The 24,053-nt window shown below is 37.7% G+C and overlaps 3 protein-coding genes across 4 annotated transcripts; 1 reads left to right on the forward strand and 2 right to left on the reverse strand.

Annotated features, from left to right (window-relative positions):
- Positions 1-826: 826 nt before the first annotated feature.
- On the reverse strand, positions 827-4,655 carry tfpt (TCF3 (E2A) fusion partner). Of its 2 annotated transcripts, XM_077526491.1 has the most exons (8): positions 4,536-4,655; positions 3,331-3,373; positions 2,769-2,894; positions 2,298-2,423; positions 1,979-2,049; positions 1,830-1,899; positions 1,494-1,643; positions 827-1,143 (listed from the first exon to the last, which is right to left on the reverse strand). In XM_077526491.1, the coding sequence occupies exons 3-8, from the start codon at positions 2,865-2,867 to the stop codon at positions 1,069-1,071; spliced, it is 591 nt and encodes a 196-aa protein (XP_077382617.1). In that variant the 5' UTR covers positions 2,868-2,894; positions 3,331-3,373; positions 4,536-4,655; the 3' UTR covers positions 827-1,068. The 2 variants fall into 2 exon arrangements, with proteins under 2 accessions (XP_077382617.1, XP_077382616.1); XM_077526490.1 differs by lacking the exon at positions 4,536-4,655 and having other exon boundaries at positions 3,331-3,565.
- On the forward strand, positions 3,543-4,757 carry ndufa3 (NADH:ubiquinone oxidoreductase subunit A3). The gene is made up of 4 exons (XM_077526492.1): positions 3,543-3,620; positions 3,912-3,986; positions 4,064-4,141; positions 4,588-4,757. The coding sequence occupies exons 1-4, from the start codon at positions 3,614-3,616 to the stop codon at positions 4,677-4,679; spliced, it is 252 nt and encodes an 83-aa protein (XP_077382618.1). The 5' UTR covers positions 3,543-3,613; the 3' UTR covers positions 4,680-4,757.
- A 260-nt stretch (positions 4,758-5,017) lies between these two features.
- On the reverse strand, positions 5,018-23,102 carry LOC144022980 (BAR/IMD domain-containing adapter protein 2). Its single transcript, XM_077528208.1, has 16 exons — positions 22,783-23,102; positions 22,530-22,705; positions 20,080-20,200; positions 19,923-19,998; positions 17,052-17,138; positions 15,046-15,107; positions 14,875-14,946; positions 14,165-14,302; positions 13,618-13,770; positions 12,295-12,471; positions 10,340-10,958; positions 9,092-9,305; positions 8,761-8,853; positions 8,401-8,560; positions 8,273-8,313; positions 5,018-7,075 (listed from the first exon to the last, which is right to left on the reverse strand). The coding sequence occupies exons 3-16, from the start codon at positions 20,125-20,127 to the stop codon at positions 7,003-7,005; spliced, it is 2,013 nt and encodes a 670-aa protein (XP_077384334.1). The 5' UTR covers positions 20,128-20,200; positions 22,530-22,705; positions 22,783-23,102; the 3' UTR covers positions 5,018-7,002.
- Positions 23,103-24,053: the final 951 nt, after the last annotated feature.

Below are 24,053 nucleotides of genomic sequence, written 5' to 3' on the forward strand. Positions count from 1 at the left end.
CGATGTCGGTCATGGACGGACTTCCGCTGGAACGAAGACCAGCCATTGGTTCAGCTGGAAGATGAGTTATTGCCCCGCATACACATACATGAACATCATCTTTTATGCCTGACAAAACTTAAATTCTATTATTTATCTCATGAAGTTGTCCTAATTCATCCCCAACAGTCTATTCTTCTAATAGAACGACTGGGATAAACTGTAAAAACTGTCTAAAAATTACACTGTTCTAACAAAATAATTGAGCACCTTATAAAGTACATCTGCATTAGTCTGACGAAGGAAGGAATTAATTCTACTACTTTGATAATCTCGTCTTGCTAAATAATGAAAGCACAATATCACAAACATCTCTGATGTGGTGAGCAAGGGTCACCAACATGGTGCCCGCAAGTACCAGGTAGTACCCAACCATTACATGAGTGTAGTACGCAGTTCCGTTATAAAAAATAATAGCTCACTAATAATAAAAAGATATTCTCATTTCCTTGAGCCGCTGTAGAAATGATCCTTTGAAAATATCAATACTTACAGATAATGCATTTAAAGTGTTGCATGCGGAATCGTGTTTATTTATCCGCTTTCTACTGTGTTAAAACAATGTTGTTGACAATTATTGTGAGAAATCATTAATATGATCAGTGTCTTTACATAGAAAGGTATAAACGTATATTTCAGAAGTGTGTATCAAACTGGTAGCCTTTGGCATTAATCAGTCACCAAGAACTTAGCAATCAGTTTCAAAAAGTTTAGTGACGACTGATCTATAGCATTCTAATGCTTTTAAAAGGTTGTCATACACATTTAAAACCCCACAAAAAAAGGCAATTGTTAAACATTTAATGCAAAATATTCACATCAGATCAACAAATCAAATATGCAAAAAACAATATACATAAACGTAATGGAAAATTTCTTTTTTTTAAAAAAGGACACATTATTGTGGGATGTCATTCATTATACAACACAAAATATGCAAACGGGACATGACAGTACCTGTTCTCTAACTTATTTTCCAATCAATCTGGTCACACTGTGTGCCTCTTAATGTACATATATTTATTTCTGTCAGTGTGATAGTGAGGTTGGACTGGGCATTTCTCCAAACTGCGTGTCCGACAGCACCAACATGTCTGCTTCATTCTGGGGAGAAAAGCAATGAAATCATTTGTAGACCATTATATCAACATTTGCGATGAATCCTGTTTAAGCGCAGTGGGAGCCGAGGAACACTACGTAGAATAAGCTGTACCTATCGTACTGTCTGTGTTAGATACGGTACATGCGTGTGCCTTTAAGAGGCGGGGCTGGTGAGGTGCTCAAGTGTTGGCGAGTCTGCGTGAGTGTCTCACAGTAGATTCTTGGCGCCTGTGCTCATATTCCCGCTGCTAAATGTAAAACTGAAAAGTATAAAACGACTATGGCTCCCCTTTCCCACATGTGAGGGCATTACAGTACACTTTCAATGTGAGATGGACGATTCAAAAGCCTACTTGTGAATCTTTGTCCTTCTCCTGCTTCGGCATCACGTGTCTTCTCTTCTTGGGCCCTGAAGGATGATGAAAAGCGGAAGCTGACGTAGAGCCCGACACGCCGTTTATCCGATCATCCGCTGCGACATCCGAAGGCGCTCCAGGCTCGTCCTGGAACACATTTTTTATTTTTTATTTTTGAGAAGTGCGATATTATGAAATGAAAAGGCGTGTACAATCTAAGATGTCTGTGGTTCAAGGAGAATAATAGCAGTTTTCGAATGACGTAAATAGAATATGTACAGTCAACAACTACTGTTTTTTTGTTTTTTTTGCTTTCATTGCGTAACAGCGGACCTCCAGCAGCATGGTGAGCTGAGCGTTCCTGTAGTCGTCTCCGTGAGCATCAAGAGTCTTCATGAGGAACCTGCAACGGAAGCAAAAGTCAAAAACAAAGTGCCTCCGATATAATTAAGAAAGTAGATGAAAGTAAAACTATTTCATACCGCCTTTCTTTCTTCAAACGTCGCGTCAGTCTTTGGACTTGGTGAAGGCGGCCGAGGATCTTGTGATTCACCTGAACAGGAACGAATGGCTCAGTTGTGAGGATTGTAAATAAAACACACTTCTGCTTATTCTTATGATCCGATACGAGCTTCATAGATTTTTGAAGCCCCTCCAAATGGGAGTAGTCTACACAAAATGGTTGTCATTCTCTGGAGAGTTTTTGTACAAATTGTGGAGTGGACATGGTTTGGGGCACAAAAGGATAGAAACAAATACAAAATACAATTCAAATTATGCGGAGGCAAATACAGACGCCACCTGTTCAATTTCTTTGCATCGTCTGTTCAGCGCCAGATATTTCCTCTTGTCGAGAACTCTTCTCTCTTCGTCCTCCCGGGCGGCGGCGCTCTCCAGAAGTTCACTGCCGGCCGGGCCCAATTCCACCTGCAGACGGACAATCATCTCAGACAATCACTGAAAAGTGCTACAGTTTCAAACAGAAGACAGAATAAAGTTTCATTTACAATACTGTTGCAGTGAAAATCATTTACACTTGAAATGAATGGAAATGCCATTAATCTGTTAAAAAAAAAAAAAAGTAATAAGCATCTTAATGAGCAAAAATTGTACTCCATAATATTATTGTTTAAAAAAAAAAACATATAACGATGTCATAAAGCAGATTAAAGCAGCCACATTACTTAGCTGTTCAAATACAAAATGTGTGACTATGCTTTTGTTTTTGTTTACTTTGACAGAAAACTACACAACAAATGACTCGTAAAATACCTCCCCGGGTCCCAGCTCCACACCACCTGGCTCCAATTCTGCTTCCAGGATGTGACCCCCAAATAGAGGAGGGAGAGCCAAACCAGAGAAGTCTTCCATGGGCACTGGGAGATAGGAAAACTAAAACTGCAAAGTAAAAATAAAAACATCACAATCCATTACAAAAAAAAAGAAGAAGAAAATATTTGTTGCCATGTAATAATTTCTGTCATGAAGCACAGCTCTAGAAGTTAATTTGGACTTAAATGGAAAAGTTGAAGTAAAATGATGCTGCCCAATAGAATAACTTTCAGTGTTTATGTTTAGCAATTTCTTATTTTCTAGTAAAAGTATACAACATGCTGAAAGGAATTTTCTGACGTCACTTATTTGCGCGAATACATTTGCTGCTACAATCATTTATGGGTAAACTTTTTTTCCCCGTCGTTGAGGTGTTTAGATAACATTGAGTAAAACATAACTTAATTGTAAGAAATTAAGAAAAATATGTATTATGATGTGCAGAACAGATCCGAAAAGGTGAAAACCCTCAATAGTAGGCAACAAACAGAACCGCACTTACCAGCAATCGATGTCCAAGTCCACTTGAGTTCACGACGGGGTCACTTCAAAGTTAGGAAACGAACATCGTAAGTAACACATTCCAAAATAACCTAGTTATTTATTAAAATGACGATTAGATAATTTACTAACACGACATAGCGAAGAATTTAGCAATTTAGCATGAGAACCGGTTTACTTAGCCTCGCTACTGTTTACATGCAGCAGACGCATGAAATATACGTCACGAGTTACGACAAAACTACATTTCCCGTGAGCCACCCGTTCGTTCGTTACGTTCCAAGATGGCGGGTGCGTGTTTATTTGGTCTTTCCCGACATGGAAATCGGTTGAATTAAACATAATTATTCCTGATATCAGTGGTACATATGGCAATAATTCATTTTAAGAGACGTAAAATGCTAATTGTTGTGTAGAATTTATATGATTTATTAGATTAAAACCGTAAGTTTGACCTTGGCTGTATTGCTAACGTTGGTTAATGTAGTTAGCTTTTTGTGGATTCAAATTTCCTGCACAGTAATTTGTAGTAAATGCACGCCTGTTAACATGTAAATGATTAACGTTTGTATCTCTGTGTAGGGGTTGCAGCCTTTTTAAAGAATGCGTGGAATAAGGAGCCTGTCATCGTCGTCTCATTCGCTATAGGACTAATGGGTGAGTCAACAACGAGACAGACAGTTTGCGCATGATACGGCACATTGGTTAAATAAATTGATTACTTCTTTCGTCAGGTTTAACGCTCCCAGTTATAAGTCCTTACACAAAGTATGCGGGAATGATCAATCAGGCGACGCCGTACAACTACCCAGGTAAGGTCTTGACAGTTGTCAATCAGCTCGTTTATTTTATTATTATTATTATTATTTTTTTATTTACTAATGGCTGTTATTGCGTGTTTTAATATGGAAAACCCCGTTTACCGCGGTTCCAGATGAAAACTTTTTCGTGTTTGTTTTAAATCCAACACAACGTAGAAACATTTAAGCTAATTAAAACACTATTCTTTACTGCCTGTTTACTTTCACACTCGATGTCAAGAAATGGGAGACTGTAATGGGACTCGTTTGCAGATCTCCAAATATGAGGTGTTCATTTTATGTTAATGAGTATTTAGTGTACAGCTCCATAAAACATTTTTTTTTAATCTAAATTAAAATTATCTTAAAATGCAAATTTGCATGAATGAATGCAGCCACTAAATACCTCTCAAGAGTGTTTTGCTGTTGCCTAATCTCTTCCTCATTCCCCATCGCAGTTCCTGTGCGAGATGATGGAAACATGCCCGACGTTCCCGTGCACCCGTGTGAGCAAAGGGGAGACAGGCTGCAATGGCTCAAAGACCTTTAATTTCACAATTCTCGCCCCTTCTGTTCTGCCTCTCCATGTTTTTCCAATATCCCGCAATAAAAAAATGTGTCTATTTAATTGCCTGATTGTCTGTGATTGTACTGGAAAATGAGGATTACGGAACAATGGATTGAGACTTGGTTCCGCTGATGAAAGTTTCAACATCACGCTGATCCCATTCGAGGGCTTTCAAGCTGATTAACATTTGAAATGAACGAATTGTTCCACACAATCGTTAAGTCAGCGTGCACAAGGAATAAAATTAGGATGAACCGTGAGAACAGACGTCTTGTGTTAAACTATTTATCCAGAAAGTTCCAATCTGAGTTGACACAATGAAAAGGGGGAACAGATTTGTATTTATTTCACACAATGTCGATATACATTGTTATGTCCTGTTAGGAAACTACAGCTGTGTCTGTAATACAGTATACACATTGTATATTTCATATAGTTATGTATGTCGAAACAGTGTTAACATTTCACTTTGGTAGAAGACTTTTTAAATATGTCACATAAGTAGGTAGGCCTATATACATCACATTTTTGTAAGTTTTTTATCTTTTCATGGGACAAGTTACAACACTTTGCTACAGTAGTCAGTGTACCGCTTGCGTATTAATTTAAATTACCATTAATGCCTTAATATCCATTGGCAACAAAAGTGAAAAGTCAACTCGGGTGTGAAAATGTCCAAATTGGCCACATTAGCAACACAATGAAGAGGGTGTTTATTTTTTAGATGATCTACATTTATTTGTTTTATAAGACATTGACATCATTCATTACTCATTTCAACCTCACACTTTAAACCAACCTCATTCTTCAACATAGATACAAATATCCTGCTACCAAAGTGAAAAGACAACATTCATGTTCTAATCACAATTTGTTCGAATGCAAAAGCATCCTGCTTCATCGTTTGCGTGGAGATCCTTCTTGATGATGTCGCCCCCTTGAGGGACTGAAAATATCGACAGTTAGAACATCAACTTTTTACAAAGACGATATTTCTGTTGCGGGTACAGAGCTACTAAAAAGGGCATTTGATGTCTCGTTTAATATCGAACGCTTCCTTGGCCCTCGTCAACTTTCCTGTAAACCTTCTCCAGCACTTTCCAATCAACTTTTAATCCATTCAAGATTCTGCTGGGTCAACGCAAAACAATGATCGTCTTTAGCCCACCTTCATGAAGACTCGCTTTATATTGGGGGTATATGAATTTTCTTAAAACGTAACCCTCCTCAACTTTCTTCTTCCTATCGAGAAAAAACAAAACAAAAAAACTTTTCAAATAAAAGCATCCTGCCGTCCAAGATGTTCCCTCTTACGGTCACACAATTCTCGTTTGCATTCTTTAAAAACTGGCTGCTACTGGCATTTTTCCCCCCATTCATCTATGATTCATTCATTGGTGGATTAATTACATTATAACAGTGGATATAAAAACGTGAGGAAAGGATTTATTTATTTTTTTTTGTAACTTTTTGCCACTGCACACTTGAGAACGGTGTTTCTCAACCGGGGGTCCCCCAAAATATGCAGTTGTGCACAACTCACTGCTAAAGAGCAACACTGGCGACACGCGATGTCAAAGCAGCAGCGTGTTTGTAGATTACTGGCCTAAAATCTGTCAAAAACCACCTGCTCACTCATATAATTTACACAATAACTACATCTCAAAGCAGTCTAAAACACTTGAACTGAAAAGTATAAGGCAACACTCCTGAATTTCTAATGACAATTACAATATGAACCTGTCCACAAGGCACAAAACGTGATCGTGTAAATGTGCTGTTGCTGTAAAATTGGATCCAGTCCTGAAATTCACAAATCTAAAAGCACTTTTGTGAATGAGGCAAGAAAACAAACAAAAGGGCTGGAAAAGGCAACGACGTTCTTATGGAGAAGTCTAAAAATGTTGATTACAGCAGTCTGATCATATACAGCAAAAAAAAAAAAAAAATCATGTAGATTTGGAATATTAGTATTTCTCTAGAGCAGTGGCGGGCCTTAAATTATGTACAATATATTTATTCATAATAATTTGCTCCATGCTATTTTATTTTATTTTTTTTATTTATAACTTGAGTATAGCCCTCGGAGGACTTCCCTGATCAGAATGCAGTGGCCCACCCCTGCTTTCACAATTTAGGTGTCTTCTCTTAGTCACAGATCAGTTCCGCCTACACACATACACGTTTTAGAAATACTGTACTTAAAAACAACAACAACCTAACTACCAGATTAAATGCCTAAAACGAAAACAGAGAGGAAAATACTACTGAAGCGTCGATCCGTTCTTGTCCTGATAAGTGGCGCTCACTCGATGATCGGGGCTGAGCGATCGTTGGTGACCGTTCTTCGCAGACGAACGTGGGCAAACGGGTTGGTCCTAAAATACATTAAGAATACACACATACACATATATATATATATATATATATATATATATATATATATATATAAAAGCATCTTGAATTGTCACCTATCTTTTCAAGATAGATATTATTTTATTTTAGCCATCTTCCATATTTCAATGCACAATTTACAAAAAGCACAGTCAATGTCAGCAAATTAGCCATTTTTTCATAACACACAAATTTTCCCGCGAGTAACTGATGGCCCCCCAAAAGATTAATAATTGCCTACATATGGAAAAAGATGGCACCAAAGCACTACTTGTCTATTAGAAAAGGCTTTGGTTGCTTTAATAAAAGTTCCTCTTGATCACTTCGACATGTTTCCTTGGTACTAATGCTGCCTTTATCGTAATTATGGCGAATACCACATGTCGAGTAGAAAATTGCACGTGAACGCCCCCCCATGGAGAACTGGGAATTTATTTTGATACGCGAGTTGACTTTTCAAGTTTCAAAATGGCGGAGAACGCTCAAGGATTTGTGAATGGCAAGAAATATTCACGTTAACGTCCGCTTAGCACAGCAGGCTGTTTTCGAATCTACACAATTACGCAGCACGTTCAATTTTGCTATAACAACAAAATCACACGAACAGAACTCGGTCGTAATTTGGAGTTTCCGAGTGGTAACGTCCATCTTTCTCATAGCACGTCAAGGCAGAGCCACAAGATTGTACCAAAAGTTAATTTTCTAGTCAACAGGGCTTTGGCGCCATCTTGTGGCATCTTAGGGCATTTCAGAAAGATCACAGAAACAGCGACAAGACAAATTTTTCAGTCAATAACAAAAAAATAAATAAATAAATAAATAAATCGCAAATAGCTAATAGTCAAGTGAAAAACATATTTGGTAACTTTTTCAACCATTTTAATAACTACTTTTCAAAAAGTCACTTTTTCTTTTTTCTTTTTTTAAATTGCCACTCAGAAATGAATGACACGAGTGGAATTATTTTCACATTGTTTTGTGTATGACAAAAAAAAAACTGGAAAGCAATCACGCAGTCAAATATGTGCTTCCAAGCTGAAAATATTTTTGCTATAGTGATGAAAATATATGCTGGGGGGAAAATAATATTGAGAAAAATGTAAGCAAATCTCATAAGGGGAGAAATTTGTCATTGTCATTTGCATTTTCAACATTAACATTTTGGGTCAGTTCACAAATACCTTGTTGGAGACGGCGGCGAGGAGGCCAACTGTGCACAGATCTGTCATAGATGAAAAAAAACAAACAAAGAAAAAAAACAGATTATTGCTCATTTCACATCAATGTTTTGGTTTGATCACCCTCTGACCTTGTTGGTGTCGGCCATGCTGTAGGGGCGTGGCCGGAAGGTGCTGATCCTCTGGGGAGGGAGCGAGCGCTCCTCCTCCGACTCGGGGGTGAGGGTGGGAGACACCAGCTGGTCCAGCTGGCTCATGCTGGTGCTGTTGGTCTTGGAAAGGAAAAAGGAGCTGCAACAAAAGAGGGGCGTGATGACACACATGATCAGGCAATTGCTACAGTCACTCGACGGCCACTTCATTAGGCACACCTGCGCAATCTGCCAAAATGTTGATTGCAAAAGTTCATTTAGGTGAGAATCTCTTGGTGTACCTAATGTTGTGGCCAGTGATTGACGGCGACAGTATAAATCGTAATTATGTTATTGTACCTTTTGGGGGTGTGGTCAAGGCTGACTCGCCTCTCAAGGTGATCCATCCTGCTATGTTGTGGCTGAGTGTAGGAGAAAGGGAACCATCCTTTCCTGTCAAAAACAAAAAGAATATTGATCAGAATATTGGTTTCAAATTAATCAAGAGTCCACTACTACAAATGGAAATGTATGAAAAATGAACCTAAATCGCCCCAGTGAATATTTGCCATGCCATCATCATCATCATATTCATGCAGCATGTGAAGAGAAAACTCACTCAAGGTTTGGGACTAAGCGGCCTTGGCGTGTTTCCGTAATCTGATGTCATTGAGAGAACGTTGCAACATACCGTCCGGTGCGATCATTCTGCCCGTAGTGCCACCCGTCTCTCGGCTCCGAAATCAGCAGGGTGATGCCGTCCCCGGGCAGGAAGTGCAGCAAGGAAGCACCGCCTCCTCCTCCTCCTCCTCCTCCTCCTCCTCCTGCACTTTCCGATGCTGCGGGCGAGTGAGCAAACATGGCCTCCACTCGCGTGGGCCCCGAAAGAGGCAACATCCTGGCACCTGGGTGAGAAGATGGACATTTGTCATTTGTAGTTGGTGAGGATAAAATAAATCAACATGCACGTTTTTGGAATGTGGGGAAAAAGCTGGACTCGCCGTGAAAACATGCAAAAGTCACACTGAGATTTAAACCCGGAACCTCAGAAGTGTAAGGCAGATGTTCTACCCACTACATCATGGTAATAAGATTTGTTATTGAATGTGATTTGAACTCGCTGCCTGCCATCTATTTTCAGAACAAACGATTAATTTAAACATTATTAATTAACCAATTATTTAATAATAAACCTCCCAGCGCACTTATATTTATCTGATGATTTTTTTTAAATTCTTGCACACAGGAAATAAACAAAATCTTTAAAAAACTAATACTAAAACTAATAAAAACAGAAATTTAAGGAAGCATTAAAAAAAGACAGCTCTGAGAATTACTTAAAACTAACTTAAAAAAGAAAAAATACAAACATTCCCAAACTATTATAATTATTTGATTTGTGAATGGTTGTTTATAAAATATTTATAAAATAATATTTTTGTTGAATTTTTACAACATAATAATGTATTTACCTGATGATTTTTTTTTAAATTCTTGCACACAAGAAATAAACAAAATAAAAAAATAATAAAAAACTAATACTAAAACTAATAAAAACCTTCAAGGAAGCATTTAAAAAAGAAACAACTCTGAGATTTAATTCAAACTTTTTAAAAAATTAAAACATTCCCAAACTATTATAACTATTTAATTTGCAAATGGTTGTTTTTAAAATATTTTAAAAATATATTTTTTTTTGTTGAATTTTTACTACGTAATATTTATCTGATGATTTTTAAAAAATTCTTGCACACAAGAAATAAACAAAAAAAACTAATACTAAAACTAATAAAAACTTAAAGAAGCATTAAAAAAAAAAAAACAGCTCTGAGAATGAATTAAAACTAATTTAAAATAATAATAGAAATATTCCCAAACTATTATAAACCCTTGTATCAAACGTATGGCGTCCAGAAAAAAACTTTGCGCTCCCCATCACCTTGAAAGCCGCCCATCCTCATTTCACTGCCAGGCCTTTTGGGTAGCGGAAGCGTGGACGTGGCGCACACGTCCGCAGTCTTCATCAACCACGGATGAGCAGCCGGCAGAGTGTTGTTCCCGCCGGGGCCCACCTGTTGGTGCAGCAGCTGCACGGGCGTCATGGCCCTGGACATGGGGGCGCTGTGGGGCAGCGGCGGGCTGTGCGGGGCGCCGTGCGGGATGGCGAGGGTGACGCCCTGCGAGGCGCTCCCGCCGGCGGACGCCTGGCCGAGCGACATGACGGTGGAGGGGATGAGGCTCGGCGACAGGTTGCTGGTGTTGGCGGCCATGAGGAGCGAGGAGGGCTGCGCCGCGCCGCCCGTGGGCGTGGACGCGGCCGGGCTGGCGCTGCCGCTGGTGCTGCTGCTGCCGTCGGCCGGGGGGCTCGTCGCCGACACGCTGAGGGGGGAGCAGCTGCTGTGCTGGGGCGACGCTCCGGGGGGCAAGACGGGCCGGAAGGTGCGAGGGGACTCCTGAGGACAGGCGTCGCTCTGCAAGGAGGAGGAGGGCAGCGAGCGCTGCTGCTGCTGTGAACGGTCGCCGTTCAACAGAGGCGGGACTTCTTGAACTGACAGCCTCTGCAAAACAAGATGACAGCTACGTAACCTCTATACGGTGTTTCCTTCGTTTATTGCAGGTTCATCTTTCTTTTTTCTACAGCGTGTATTTTTTAAACGTGCTTTTTGTTTTTTTTTGTTTTTTTTGGTATTTGCATGGTCATATTTCTCGAACCCTGCGTCCGACCGGGGACATACGGGCACCCGCGGATTCGTCTCGACGAGACCTTTCCAACGGTGTCTGTCCCGTCGCTCCACAACATTGCGTTCCGGAGATAGAAAATATATACTGTGCTGTATAACAAGTATATTTAAAAACAAAACAAAACATATTTTTAATAGGGAAAAAATGCTAATAAATACATGAAAAATACATAAAAATGATACAAAAATGAAAATAACATAATAAATGAAAAAATATATACTGTGCTGTATAACAAGTATATTTAAAAACAAAACAAAACATACTTTTAATGGAGAAAAAAATGACTGTAATAATAAATAAATAAAAAATACATAATAAATGAAAAAAATATATTGTGCTGTATAACAAATAAAAAATAATAATAATACATAATAAATGAAAAAAATATATATTGTGCTGTATAATAAGTAAATAAAAAAATTAATTAAAATTAATTGGAAAAAATTGACTGTTAAAAAAAAAACAAATGGTGAATGAAAAAGCATTCATAAACTAAAAATGATACAAAAATGAAAATAACATAAATGAAAAAAATATATACTGTGCTGTATAACAAGTATATTTAAAAACAAAACAAAACATACTTTTAATGGGGAAAAAAATGACTGTAATAATAAATAAATAAAAAATAAATAATAATAAATGAAAAAAATATATTGTTCTGTATAACAAATAAAAAATAATAATAATACATAATAATAAATGAAAAAAAATATTGTGCTGTATAATAAGTAAATAAAAAAAATTAATTAAAATTAATTGGAAAAAATTGACTGTTTAAAAAAAACAAATGGTGAAAGAAAAAGCATTCATAAACTAAAAATGATACAAAAATGAAAATAACAAATAAAAAAAATATATACTGTGCTGTATAACAAGTACATTTAAAAACAAAACAAAACATACTTTTAATGGGGGAAAAATGACTAATAATAAAGGGATTTGATGTTTTAAAAAAATAAAATAAAATATAGATTAAAAAAAAAAAGATAAAAATCTGGACTGCAAAATGATGACAGCTACATGGATTACCTCCACAAAGGAAGACCAAATCCAGAGATTCAAACCCCGAATCTCAGAACTGTGAGCGCAAACATGCTAACCACTAACGCCACCGCGCTGCCAACGTCTGACGAGATTGTGTTCCCCAACCTGTTCTGGCTGAGAGCAGCCCAGCTTGGTTTGTCGGAGGACCTCGGCGATGCCGGCAGCGCCGGAGCTCTGCGGCGCCGTGTGACGCAGCAGGTTGAGAGCGCGCTCTGGAAGTTTGGTCGGCTGAGTGCACGACTGCTGCCACGACGACAGTTTCTGCGACAGGAGCTCCCTCACCTGTGCCGGAAAATAAATAAATAAATAAATAATAATATGGGTTGTCAGGTGATTAAATTTTGTCATTGTAATTAATTGTATGACTTCAATAGGTAGCTCATGATTGATCGCAAATTTTAGATCTGTTTTAAATGTACAATAAATTGCATGCTAAAATAGTTTTTCCTACGTTTTTATACTAAAAAAATGTTAAACTAATACAAATGTGGCTGCATCTTTTAGTTATTGATACAGTAACGTAATAATTCATAAAATGGAGTTAAATTAAAAAGATGTACTCCACTGTAAATAAAACAAAAAAAACAAGTGTGATATTGATTTGTGTTGATCAATTATCTGCCACTAGATGGCATAATTGCATTTGTAAGATGTTGGTGACGGCTCAGTGCCTTTTTTCTTTTCATACTAACAGATATCTTTAACATGAAGCAACTTGTGAAATTCTGCACAATTTTAAAATTGAAAAATACAAGTTGACACCAGTGTCCACAAATATACAGGACCGTCTCAGAAAATTAATTATTATGATAAAGTTCTTTGTTTTCTGTAATGCAATAAAAAAAAAAAAAAATGTCATCCATTGTGGATTCATTACAAATCAACTGAAATATTGCAAGCCTTTTATTATTTTAATATGGCTGATTATGGCTTACAGCTTCAGAAAACTCAAATATCTTATCTCAAAATATTAGAATATTTCTACAGACCAAGAGGAAAAAAAAAACCATAATCAGCAATATTAAAACAATAAAAGGCTTGCAATATTTCAGCTGATTTGTGATGAATCCAGAATGTATGACATTTTTGTTTATTTAATTGCATTATAGAAAATAATGGACTTTATCCCAATATTCTACTTTTCTGAGACAGTCGTGTACGCGTTATTATTATTATTACATTTAAAACTGCAAAATTTAGACGTGGACGTGTCTGCTGTGTTGCGACTGCAATTCGCCCCGGTAAGGGGCGCATTTAAAAAAAAAAATCAGTGGCATTAAAGGAACTTTAAATTAACTAAAAAAAAACTAAAAAAAAAAATACATGCAAATGAATGACGAATTTGGAAACCCAAACTCAAATGTTTTGCATTTTCTTGATGTCAAATATTGAATCAATGGCAATTGGACTGTTATGTCTTCATCTCACCTTGCTGTGGTAGTTGATGAGCAGCTTGGTCACGCAACACTGCCGATCCACCAGGAAGCAGTATCGCCTCCTTTCCTCGGTCAGCGCCGACCTGTAACCCGTGGCGACCAGCGTGTCCAGCTCCACTTGGCGCCGACTCATCAGCTCCACAAACTGAGAACAGAATCAGACTGATGGCCATTATTAATAATAATAACCCAGCGTACATTCTTTATTCGCAGCCACACATGTAGCTGGAGCAACCTTTAGAGTCCATTGTTACAAACACACGTGACATCACTTCCTGCATCACAAATAAATCCAAAACAGCAACCCGTGGCCTTGTTGTTGACCTTTCCTCCGAAACAACACTTGCTCCTTGACTTCCATATTAAGCAAATAAACCCTTTTCAATCTTCCCGTTGTGAAGCGGCTCCCTGAACAATCAGCTGACGCAGATTGCAGCGTAAGCTCATTTAGAGCGACCTGTTTAGTTCTTACAAACAATACAGACTCACAGCGCGCTCGTTTGGGATGCCCGGCTGCGGGAGAGTTTGATCGTACTCGCCTGCATCTCTCTGTCGCCGTACTTGTTGGGGTGACGGCTGCCCAAGCTCTTCCTGCGCAGCTTCTTCAGCTGAGCCTGGCAGCGCTCGATGGAATCCGTTTTGGAGCGCCGCTCGTTCTGGTACTTCTTCAGTGTGGCCTAGTGGGCAAATTCACATTTTTGTGAATGTTTGATTTAGGGGTGTCAAGCGATTACAATTTTTAATAGTAATTAAACACTTTGACTTCAAAGGTTAACTGACGATTAATCACAAGTTTTATATCTGTTCTAAATAATAATAAAATGTACATAAAAAATATATAAGTTTTCATACGCAACATAAAAGTGGGGAAAAAATGTTAAACTAATAGAAATATGCCTGCTTTTAATTTCATAATAATTCATAAAATTGAGTTGAAATGAAAAAAGATGTACTGAACTGTGAAAACAAACAAACAAACAAACAAAAAAACTGTGATATTGATTTTCATTGAGGTCATTTTACTGCCACTAGATGGCATAACTGCATTTGTAAGACTTTGGTCAGCGCATTTTTCTTTTCATATTAACTCATTCATTCCCAGCCATTTTCACATTTCGCAATCCCCTTCCACGCCGGCTGTTTTACTGGATTTTGACTGATTTTGCAAGGCCCACAGAATATTGTGTTCTATTGATATAAAAACATACCAAAAGTACGGGGGAGAGCTCGCGTCCTCGCGTCGACTTACCGTGAGGTATTTGATGTCCAGTTCCAGCTTCTGCTCCAGCTGGGCCAGCAGCTCGGAATGAAACAACTTGAGCTTTTGAAGGGCGGCCAGAGACACGCAGACAAACGTTAATTCACGTCTCATTGATGTCCGCGATGTGCCGCGCGCGAGCGCGCTCTTCCTCCATCTTACCACGTCTTCCAGCTGCACCTGGATCTGTCTGTGGACCTCGGCCATCTGAAACAATGTGTCTCCTGCACAAAAGGGTCACGCACAATAGCATAGAACGGAACAAAATAGAATAGTCTGTTGCGATTGTTGGGAGACAATGGAAAAAAGCTGATGATACAGTAGATATGCGGAAAGTTTGATGTATGAAAACCTCTTTGCATTTTTCATTTCAGGTATTATTCAGACGTGACGCCATCAGATTTTAACAGATTAGGCTTTGCAGGAGAGTCTAGTTGAGTGGTAAAACATCGCTCCAAAACACTTCAAGAAAGCTCATTGAGCCATTTTCAGCAGTAAAAAGTTAATATTTTGTCTACAATTAGTGTGGTAACTTCACTATTTTTCATGTAGGATTAATACCTTTAAAAAGTTGTTTTTTTCGACTTGCTGTCGACTAAAGATGACATCACCCGTACAGAGGAAGTAGGTAACGACCAATCATGGCTCAGTTTGTTGAGCAAACCCAGAAAACAGGTGAGCCATGATTGGTCGTTACCTACTTCCTAAGCACAGGTGATGTCATCATCAGTGGACAGCAAGAGGAAAAAAGTTTTTAAAGGCATACTTGACTCATTGAACAATTTCAGCAGTGAAAAGTTAATATTTTGTCCAGAATGAATTTGATAACTTCATTATCTTTCACGTACAATTAAAATCTTAAAAAAGTAATTATTCTACTTGCTGTCGACTGATGATGACATCACCTGTGCTGAGGAAGTAGGTAACGGCCAATCATGGCTCACTTGTTTTCTGGGTTTAGTCAGTAAACTGCGCCATGATTGGTCGTTATCTACTTCCTCAGCACTGGTGATGTCATCATCAGTCGACAGCAAGTAGAAAAAATGACTTTTTAAAGGTATTAATTATACATGAAACATAATGAAGTTACCACATTAATTATAGACAAAATATTAAGTTTTTACAGCTGAAAATGGTTCAATAAGTCAAGTATCTATTTAAAGATGTCAGCCCAAATTTATTTTTGACAATATGTTCTATGCAGCACCATTGGTCTAAATATGGTATTATGGCTAATATCGCGTTAGTGCAATATGATTTAAGCTGCAAAATCCAGACATTTTTAGCCATCTCAGGGGGCGGCCATTTTATAACTTGCTGTCAACTGAAGATGACATCACAGTTGCTCAGGTCAGCTTCAGAAAACAGGTGAGCTGTGATTGGTCGTTGCCCTTGAGCCACTGTGATGTCATCTTCAATCGACAGCAAGTGGCAAAATGGCCGCCCCATGAGATGGATAAAAATGGCTAGATTTTACTTTGTGACTCTTATTCGATAAATGTAATATTAATCAGAGTGTCATGTAGTGACGTCACATATAACATATTATTGTCAAGAAATGTTTAAGGTTGACTTCCACTTTAAACGACTTAAAATACACTTTTACAATGTATTGTAAATCAATAAAAAAAAAACAGCAGGCATAAAATAATGAATAAATAAATCTAAACAATAAAAACAGAGTTCAATGGTGACAATTAAAAAAAATATTGGTATATAATGTGAATGGTTTAAAGGATTTTTTTCGTGGTTTGCACACCGGCCGTGGTTGGGTTGACAAAGTGTAGCGAGCCTCCTCTCTGCATGGGCCACACAGTGCAGCAGTATGCAGCGAGCGAGCGAGCGAGCGGCTGGCATCTCGCCCTCTTGACACTCCTGCCCGCCTCCCCCCTCCCACCCCCGCTGTTTTCGGCATCACAATGAGATCATGTGGTGTTGTTAATCTCCCAACAATGAGTCCACTCTCTCCCTTTCCCTGTGTTTCCTCGCTCCCTACATTTCCTCTTGTGTCTTCATCTCCTCCCTGGACAAACACAAAGCTCCCAGGCCCACAGACTATTTTTCCCCACGCTCCGAATCCTCTGAGCTCGCCTGAGTCTATAAGCGGCTCATTTTTCTTTTTCTTTCGTAACGACGTCCTTCAGTGCCCCTTATACGCATGCGCTCACCCAACTCCTTGGAGCCTTGGCTGTCGCTGGCCAGCTCTCCCAGCTTGACCAGAGCGTCGAAGTAGCCCTTCGCTGCCACTGTCACCCCTGGAGAAGACAGAGCATAGTGGGGAACTTTCATACAGTACTCAGGACAGTACTTAGTTCACTACTTGTTTTGTTTTCGTTATATACCTTCTCCATTGCGTTCATTTAGCATATAAACCAGTAAATTAGGCACAACAAAAGGTGCTGTAACAATTTTTCTTTTCTGTTTTATTACCATATTTTCCCATTCTTGGCAATGTTCTATGCAGCCCCACTAGACTTAGACTTGACTTTATTGATCCCTTTGGGATGGCTCCCTCTAGGAAATTTACATGTCCAGCAGCAATGAGAAAGGATAATAAAATGAAAAAAAAATTAAATCAATCAATAAATAAGGTTATTACACCAGAGATTGAATTAATACTACTACTAATAATAATAATAAAATTAAATCAATCAATAAGTAAGGTTATTTCACCAGAGATTGAATTAATAATAATAATAATAATAATAATAATAATAATAATAATAGTAGTAGTAATAATAATAATAATAATAAAATACAAAATAAAAATTCAATCAATCAATAAATAAGGTTATTACACCAGACATTGAATTAATAACAATAATAACAACAATAATAATAATAATAATAAATAAAATAAAAATTAAATCAATCAATAAATAAGGTTATTATACCAGAGATTGAATTAAATAAATGAAAGTACAGTAAAGTGCCATATTTGTCTAGTCTAAATGTGATATTCTGGTTAATATTGTGTTAGTGGAATATGAGTTAAGCAGCAAAATCTAGCAGTTTTTATCAGTATCAGAAGGTGGCCATTTTGCTGTCGAGTGAAAATGACATCACAGTTGCTCAGGTAACAACCAATCACAGCCCAGCTTCAGAAAACAGGTGAGCTGTGATTGGTTGTTGCAACCAAGTGGCAAAAATGGCCCCCCCCCTGAGATGGATTAAAAACGGCTGGATTTTGCTTCATAACTCATACTCCACAAATGTAATATTAATCAGAAAGGCATGTTTAGAGTAGTGAGGTCAAATATAACATATTATTGTCAAGAAATGTTTAAAAATGACTTCAAAGCAAGAAGTCGGCCCCCCCCCCAAAAAAAAAAAAAAATGACCGAAAATGAATTAAGTATCATACTTCCACCATTAGACTATCACAAATATTGGGACGCCATAATGAAAATTGGCTTCAGCTCTTATTACCGGTATTTGAGGTTATTTTTAGCCTTTTCATGAGGTCACACCAACTCATCTCTTTTCATTTTTAAGTGGTTCTTTCATGCCAAACTCACCCAAGCATGACTTTATGGGCCTTGCTTTGTGCCCTGCGAATAATGGAAAAGGGCCTCCCACTAATTTGGAAGGATACGGTTGTCCAAATTGTCTTGATAAGATGAGCAAATATGATTCTTGATTGCAGAATTAATTGATTAGGAGGTGTGTTTCACTACTTTTGTTCATTAGAGGATTTTATTTTATTTTAGTGCTGGCCTGGTAGTAAAAGAATCTAAAAAGTACTTAAAAAAAAAAAAAAAAAAAACTCAACCGTTGGGAAGACAGGGTCTAAAGTACTAATATAATCTGTTTCCAGTTTGTGATTTACGATTGTTTGCATTTGTTTATGCAGCTGTCTCTTGCTCCCAGACAAAATTTCTCCTTGGAGAGATTAATAAAGAGAAACCATGAACTTTTAATTCCATGTTTGTCTACCTGATACTTCTACCATCTCTCAGTGTTATGAAATGCAAAACAAAAATATTGAATGAATGAAAACAAGTACATTCTTGACAGTATACAGAATGTTTTGTTAATCGCTTTTGTTTTGGATGTCAATAGATTGCAAAGTTCACTGTTGTAACGGTGAGTGTCAAATCGGGTCATCGCTCACACCCACGCTACATCATGGTTTTCCTACGCACTGTCATGCCCTTGCATGGGGGGGGGGCATTCTCTGGTGCGCTTTTCAGCCGCCTCATACTGAGCAATAGTGACGAAAATACACATCACAGTTGCACAATTACCCCAAAACTGCGATGTTATCGGGAAACGTTTTGAGGCTCCACTTACACTCTAATTTGTTTTTTTTTTGTTATTGAGCTTCAAATGGCATGGCACGGTTGTCAATAAAGAACTGGAGACTCCCCACGCTTCACCCTTTGAGTTTAAATGTGTTTTAATTAAAGCTGTCAAACGATTACATTTTTTAATCAGATTAATCACATCTTAGAATTTTGATTAATCACGATTAATCGCTTAATTCAAAAGGCTTTTTATCAGCATTTTTTTGCCCGCCAAATTTAAAATGCACCTGTTTTGTGTAAATTTTTTCTGCATTTAATGTTAAGAAGACGTCGTCAAAATTGTTTTGATCCACTGCACATGCTCGTCCTTCTCTTTTTCTAATCAGTTAATTACTTGCATAATTTAAAGTGGAAAAAAATGACCCCAATAGTTTGACATGAACAAATATTCTGAATGTCACACTCAAACATTTATTAAATGCTTCACTTTAATGCATGTTATGTTAATTTTTCAAACGCAACTTGCGCTACCTTTAGCGTAGCCATCTGCTATCAAGATAAAGAATCATCTGCAGTCAAAATTAAAAGTGCGATTAATCTGCGTTAATACATGATCAATGCGATAATTTTTTAGTATTAATTAATTAGTTAATGCTTTAACTTTGACAGCACTAGTTTTAATAGATGTGCGGGATGGGTAAAACTATTTAATTTTTTTTATTATTTTTTTTAAGATTGTAGATTTTCATCTATACTGCAAAAATGCAAAAAAAAATAAAAAAATTGACAAACCTGTGAGCGCTTTCTCGTAGTGTTTGCCCATGGTGACAAAATTCTTCAAACTGGGGTTAAAGTGGTCCAGAATGCCCTGTTGGCAACCATCATGTCAACATGTCAAGACAACATTACTCCCGCAAAATCGTCAAGAGCAAAAATGGAGCGTTCGTACCTTATAAACATTTTCCGTCATCTTGTTGACCTCGTCCGTTCGGGACATTTTGCGCTTCTATTTCGCCGATCTCCAAGTGTATTGTTACTGACGGTAACTCCCTCTTCTTGGTCAGGACGCTCTGATTTGCAGGAGATGAGAAGAGAGATACAATTATGGCGTCGTATTGTATTTATTAAAGCGTGTGAGATTATTGCAGATGATTGGTGAAAGTATGTTATAAAAAAAAAAAAAAAAAAAAGGCAGTGGAGGGCGTTTAGAGGTCGCAGCGACCTCACGCCAAGATATGAGCGCATGACCTTGACTAAAAGCAGATATTTTCACACGGATCTCCTCCTAGACTGGCTGGGCCAATTCCAGCTCTATCGCGCTAATCCAAATATTCCACGAGATAAGAAGAATGGGGCGGCGTGGGGTGAAGGAGTCACAGGTGTCAGAACGGGGCGACACAAGAGGATGTCCAGTCCGGTGTTGCATGTTGGCGAAGAAAAAAAAAAAAAAGTGCAGCCATTGGGATTTTTTTTTATGAGTGAGATTACATGCAAGACATTGACCCAGATCAGCTAATGCTACGCGACACAAAAGAAAACACTTCCAGGCTCTTGCTCATTAAGGCCACCCGCGTGTTTCTGTGTATGTTAGAAGTGCCACTACAACAAAATGCAGGAGAAGAAAAAAATAATAATAAAAAGAAGAAGCAGACTGTAAATTCTTCTAAAGTGGCGAAGATCTCGCGAGATTTTATTCTGAGGAAGTTGCGGTGTTTTTAACATAAGAGGAGAAAGACTGCAGGTGGTTGGGAGCTGACACAGAAGATGCATTCATGTGGTTTAGCCTCTTTAAAATGTGCATGGGAAAGGGGACTAATTGATGCATTTAAACACGTTTTCTGCAAACAGGAATCAACTGCCAGCCAGCCATCTTGAACAAAATGAGTGGGTGGTGTGAAAATGTGAAGTAAAAGGTGGATACCTTTTTTTGTGTATATATTTAAAAAGGTGAGGATGAAACCATCTAGTAAAATGGATACCACACAGCCCACTCTAAGCAGAAAAACCATGTGACTTCTCCCAACCAACCAAAGAAAATTACGTTACATAATTAGGTCCTTTTTTTTTTTTTTAAATGTACATTTTTCATAATTATACGTGTTGCCAAAAAGCACAAACTTGATTGTTTGTTTGTTTCAAACATTATAATAGTAAATAGATTTTTTTTTTCTGGTCTAATCTACTCTGGGTGACTCAATTGTCAATTGTTAAAGGTCTTAAATTTGTATTGATCTATTTTGTTTATAATGACAGTGAAGGGGATGTTGTTGTTTTTTGGGTAGGTTTTTAGTTAGTACATATTTTTGTATATTTGTTGTTTGGGTGTGTGGAAGTCAATAAATATATTAAACACGATTCAAGAAAATAGCAAAAAATGAACAATGTAAAAAAATAAGTGCAAGGTTTCTTTTTTTAAATTATTTACATCCCACTTAAAATTGTTTCCAAATTATTTGATTCTTTTTACTGCCAAATAATAATGACTAAAGATGAAAATAATGAAGGAAAAAATATCAACTTGACTAAATAAAATAAAAAATATATAATCAAAATGCATGAATATTAAAATATTGTGATTTAAAAAAATAGAATTATATAACAATAAGAATAATACACTATTTGTTTAGAAACAAAAAAAAAACAAAAAAAAAAAACTTGGCAATACCCAATATAATACCGGTATAGCATTAAAACCTTCATAAATAAAAATGATTACATTTAGCAGAAAAATGTAGCAGTGATGTAGCAGTCAGATTGTCAACATTACACAAAACGAACCACTGCCCAACACAATTCAGTTGTATTTAACTTTGAAGTTCAATACATTTGCATTCTATTTTCATGAAGTTGGTTTTAAAACATTTACACAGGAACAATTTTATTTCTGTTGTATGGGCAGTACATTTGAATTGAAACATCGCTGTACTGCATTTTCCCCATATTTAAGTGCTGTGTTGTGTGGATCAAAGCAATAATACACAAATGGAACCATTTCTTGTTTTTGATGCCAATCCTAATGTTGGTCATGATGATGGAACTTAAAGAGAAAAGCATTTTATTTCACAAAGGTGATACTGGATTAATTTTTTTTGGAGTTAAAAGCATTTCATCGAGTTTCCTATACAGTAAAGGGTTAAGACTAACAATGGTGATGGAAAGAACAGGAAGCGCAGTTCAAATTTCACAATATAATATACGACCACCACACAATCTAGCAAAAATACGAAACTGATCATTTACAAAGCCAAACTACTTTAAAGATCCTTTGAAAAATGCACAAAAATGGTCTTGTAATTGTAGTCGATGGATGTTTGGCCTTTTGCAGCCTGTTGAAGTGAGCAACAAGTGTAACAGCACACACACACTAAAAAAAAAAAGAAATATGAAGCAAGTAGTTACCTTGTTCTCATCTCATTGTCGGAAGAGGCGAGTGAGCGAGACTTCCTGATGAGCCGTCCTCTCTTTTCTTGCGCCGGGTGGGTTTAGTGTGAGTGGGGGGTTGTTTCATGAGGCAGGCCACTAAATCTCAACTGGCCTCCACCCCTTTTTTCACATGCTCTCTCTCTCTCTCTCGCCTGCACACAAGAATGGAGGTCAGATATTTGGTGCCGTTCGGTACCTCTCCTCATTACTGAGCCGATTAGCAACATGCCTTTCACGGATGCGGAAAAAAAAAAAAAAAAAGTGTCCAGGAGCTCTCTCTGCAGCCCTCCCCTCCACTCTCCGCTCGACGTCCACCAGGCTTCCCACCGGAGCCTGGTCAGCCTCCAAACTAGCGGCCTGTCGTTCTCCTGCTCTCTCTCTCTCTCTCTCTCTCTCACTGGGCCTGAATAACAATGAGCTGACAGGACCTGGTCTGAATAGCAGCAGGAGAATAATGACTTGAACTTTTTAAGCCAAAAAAAAAAAAAAAGTCCATGCACAGGCCTGGCCTACATAGATGAAGCGTAGCACGCATTCCTGTTCCCTAAGGGACACGGCGGGCAGGAGGAGGAGGCCTCACTGCATGCAAACATGCTGCACTCGACTCTTCTTCATGAGGTTGGCACATCCAGGGCTGCTGAGGAGGCCCTGCTTTTGTTATCTACCTTGTTTAAACGGGCTTTCGCTTTTTTTTTTTTGTTCCCAAGAAATACTCACTAGACATTTCATTAATTCTGCCTTTGTTTGCAAAAAAATGTTTCAATTGATACTGTTGGAGGCAAATTGAGAATGTCAATTTTTTGTTTGTTTTTTTCACGCCACTGCCATCACATCCCAAATCCACTTTAACAATTTGAATGAATGGAAATGGAGTTAATCCGTGCCAGCTCCTCAAATGAACCAATATTTTGTTACACGTTTTTAATACAAGACAACCAGAACATTTTGGTAAGATATAAGAACATAGCAATAAAGAACGTAAATAAATAAACTGGTTTAATGAGGAGTTTATAGAGAAGAAGCCTTGCATAATATCCACCTATAGGACAGGGGAGCTCATAGTACTACAAGTGATATAATCGGCAGCCATTCTTTCAACTAATGACTGTCTATTTACTAGGATTTCTGGTTATCTATAATTATATACTTTTAACATATACATATGAAATAGAAAGTTTATTCTAAGGGCCTTTAACCATATTATTACTCCATTATATATATGTTACTTCATTTATATGTTCATGTAGTCAAGAATAGCAAGGACCACACATCCAATGACTTTTCCCATTACTTAGGTGGCATTTTTTTCCCCCTGCACTGAAACCGCTTAAACCCCTTTTGGCCACCAGAGGGAAGCAGATCAAAACTACTGTTTTATGGACACTTAATGTGGCTAACTTGTTAGCATACTCACAATTCTTACAGCTTGGTTGTGTGTTTCACTATCATCAAATAAATGCAAGTGCAGCTTCCTGTTTACACATGACCGCATTAGTGAAA

The sequence above is a fragment of the Festucalex cinctus genome, chromosome 7 (genome assembly GCF_051991245.1).
Source record: "Festucalex cinctus isolate MCC-2025b chromosome 7, RoL_Fcin_1.0, whole genome shotgun sequence".
Classification (NCBI taxonomy): domain Eukaryota; kingdom Metazoa; phylum Chordata; class Actinopteri; order Syngnathiformes; family Syngnathidae; genus Festucalex; species Festucalex cinctus.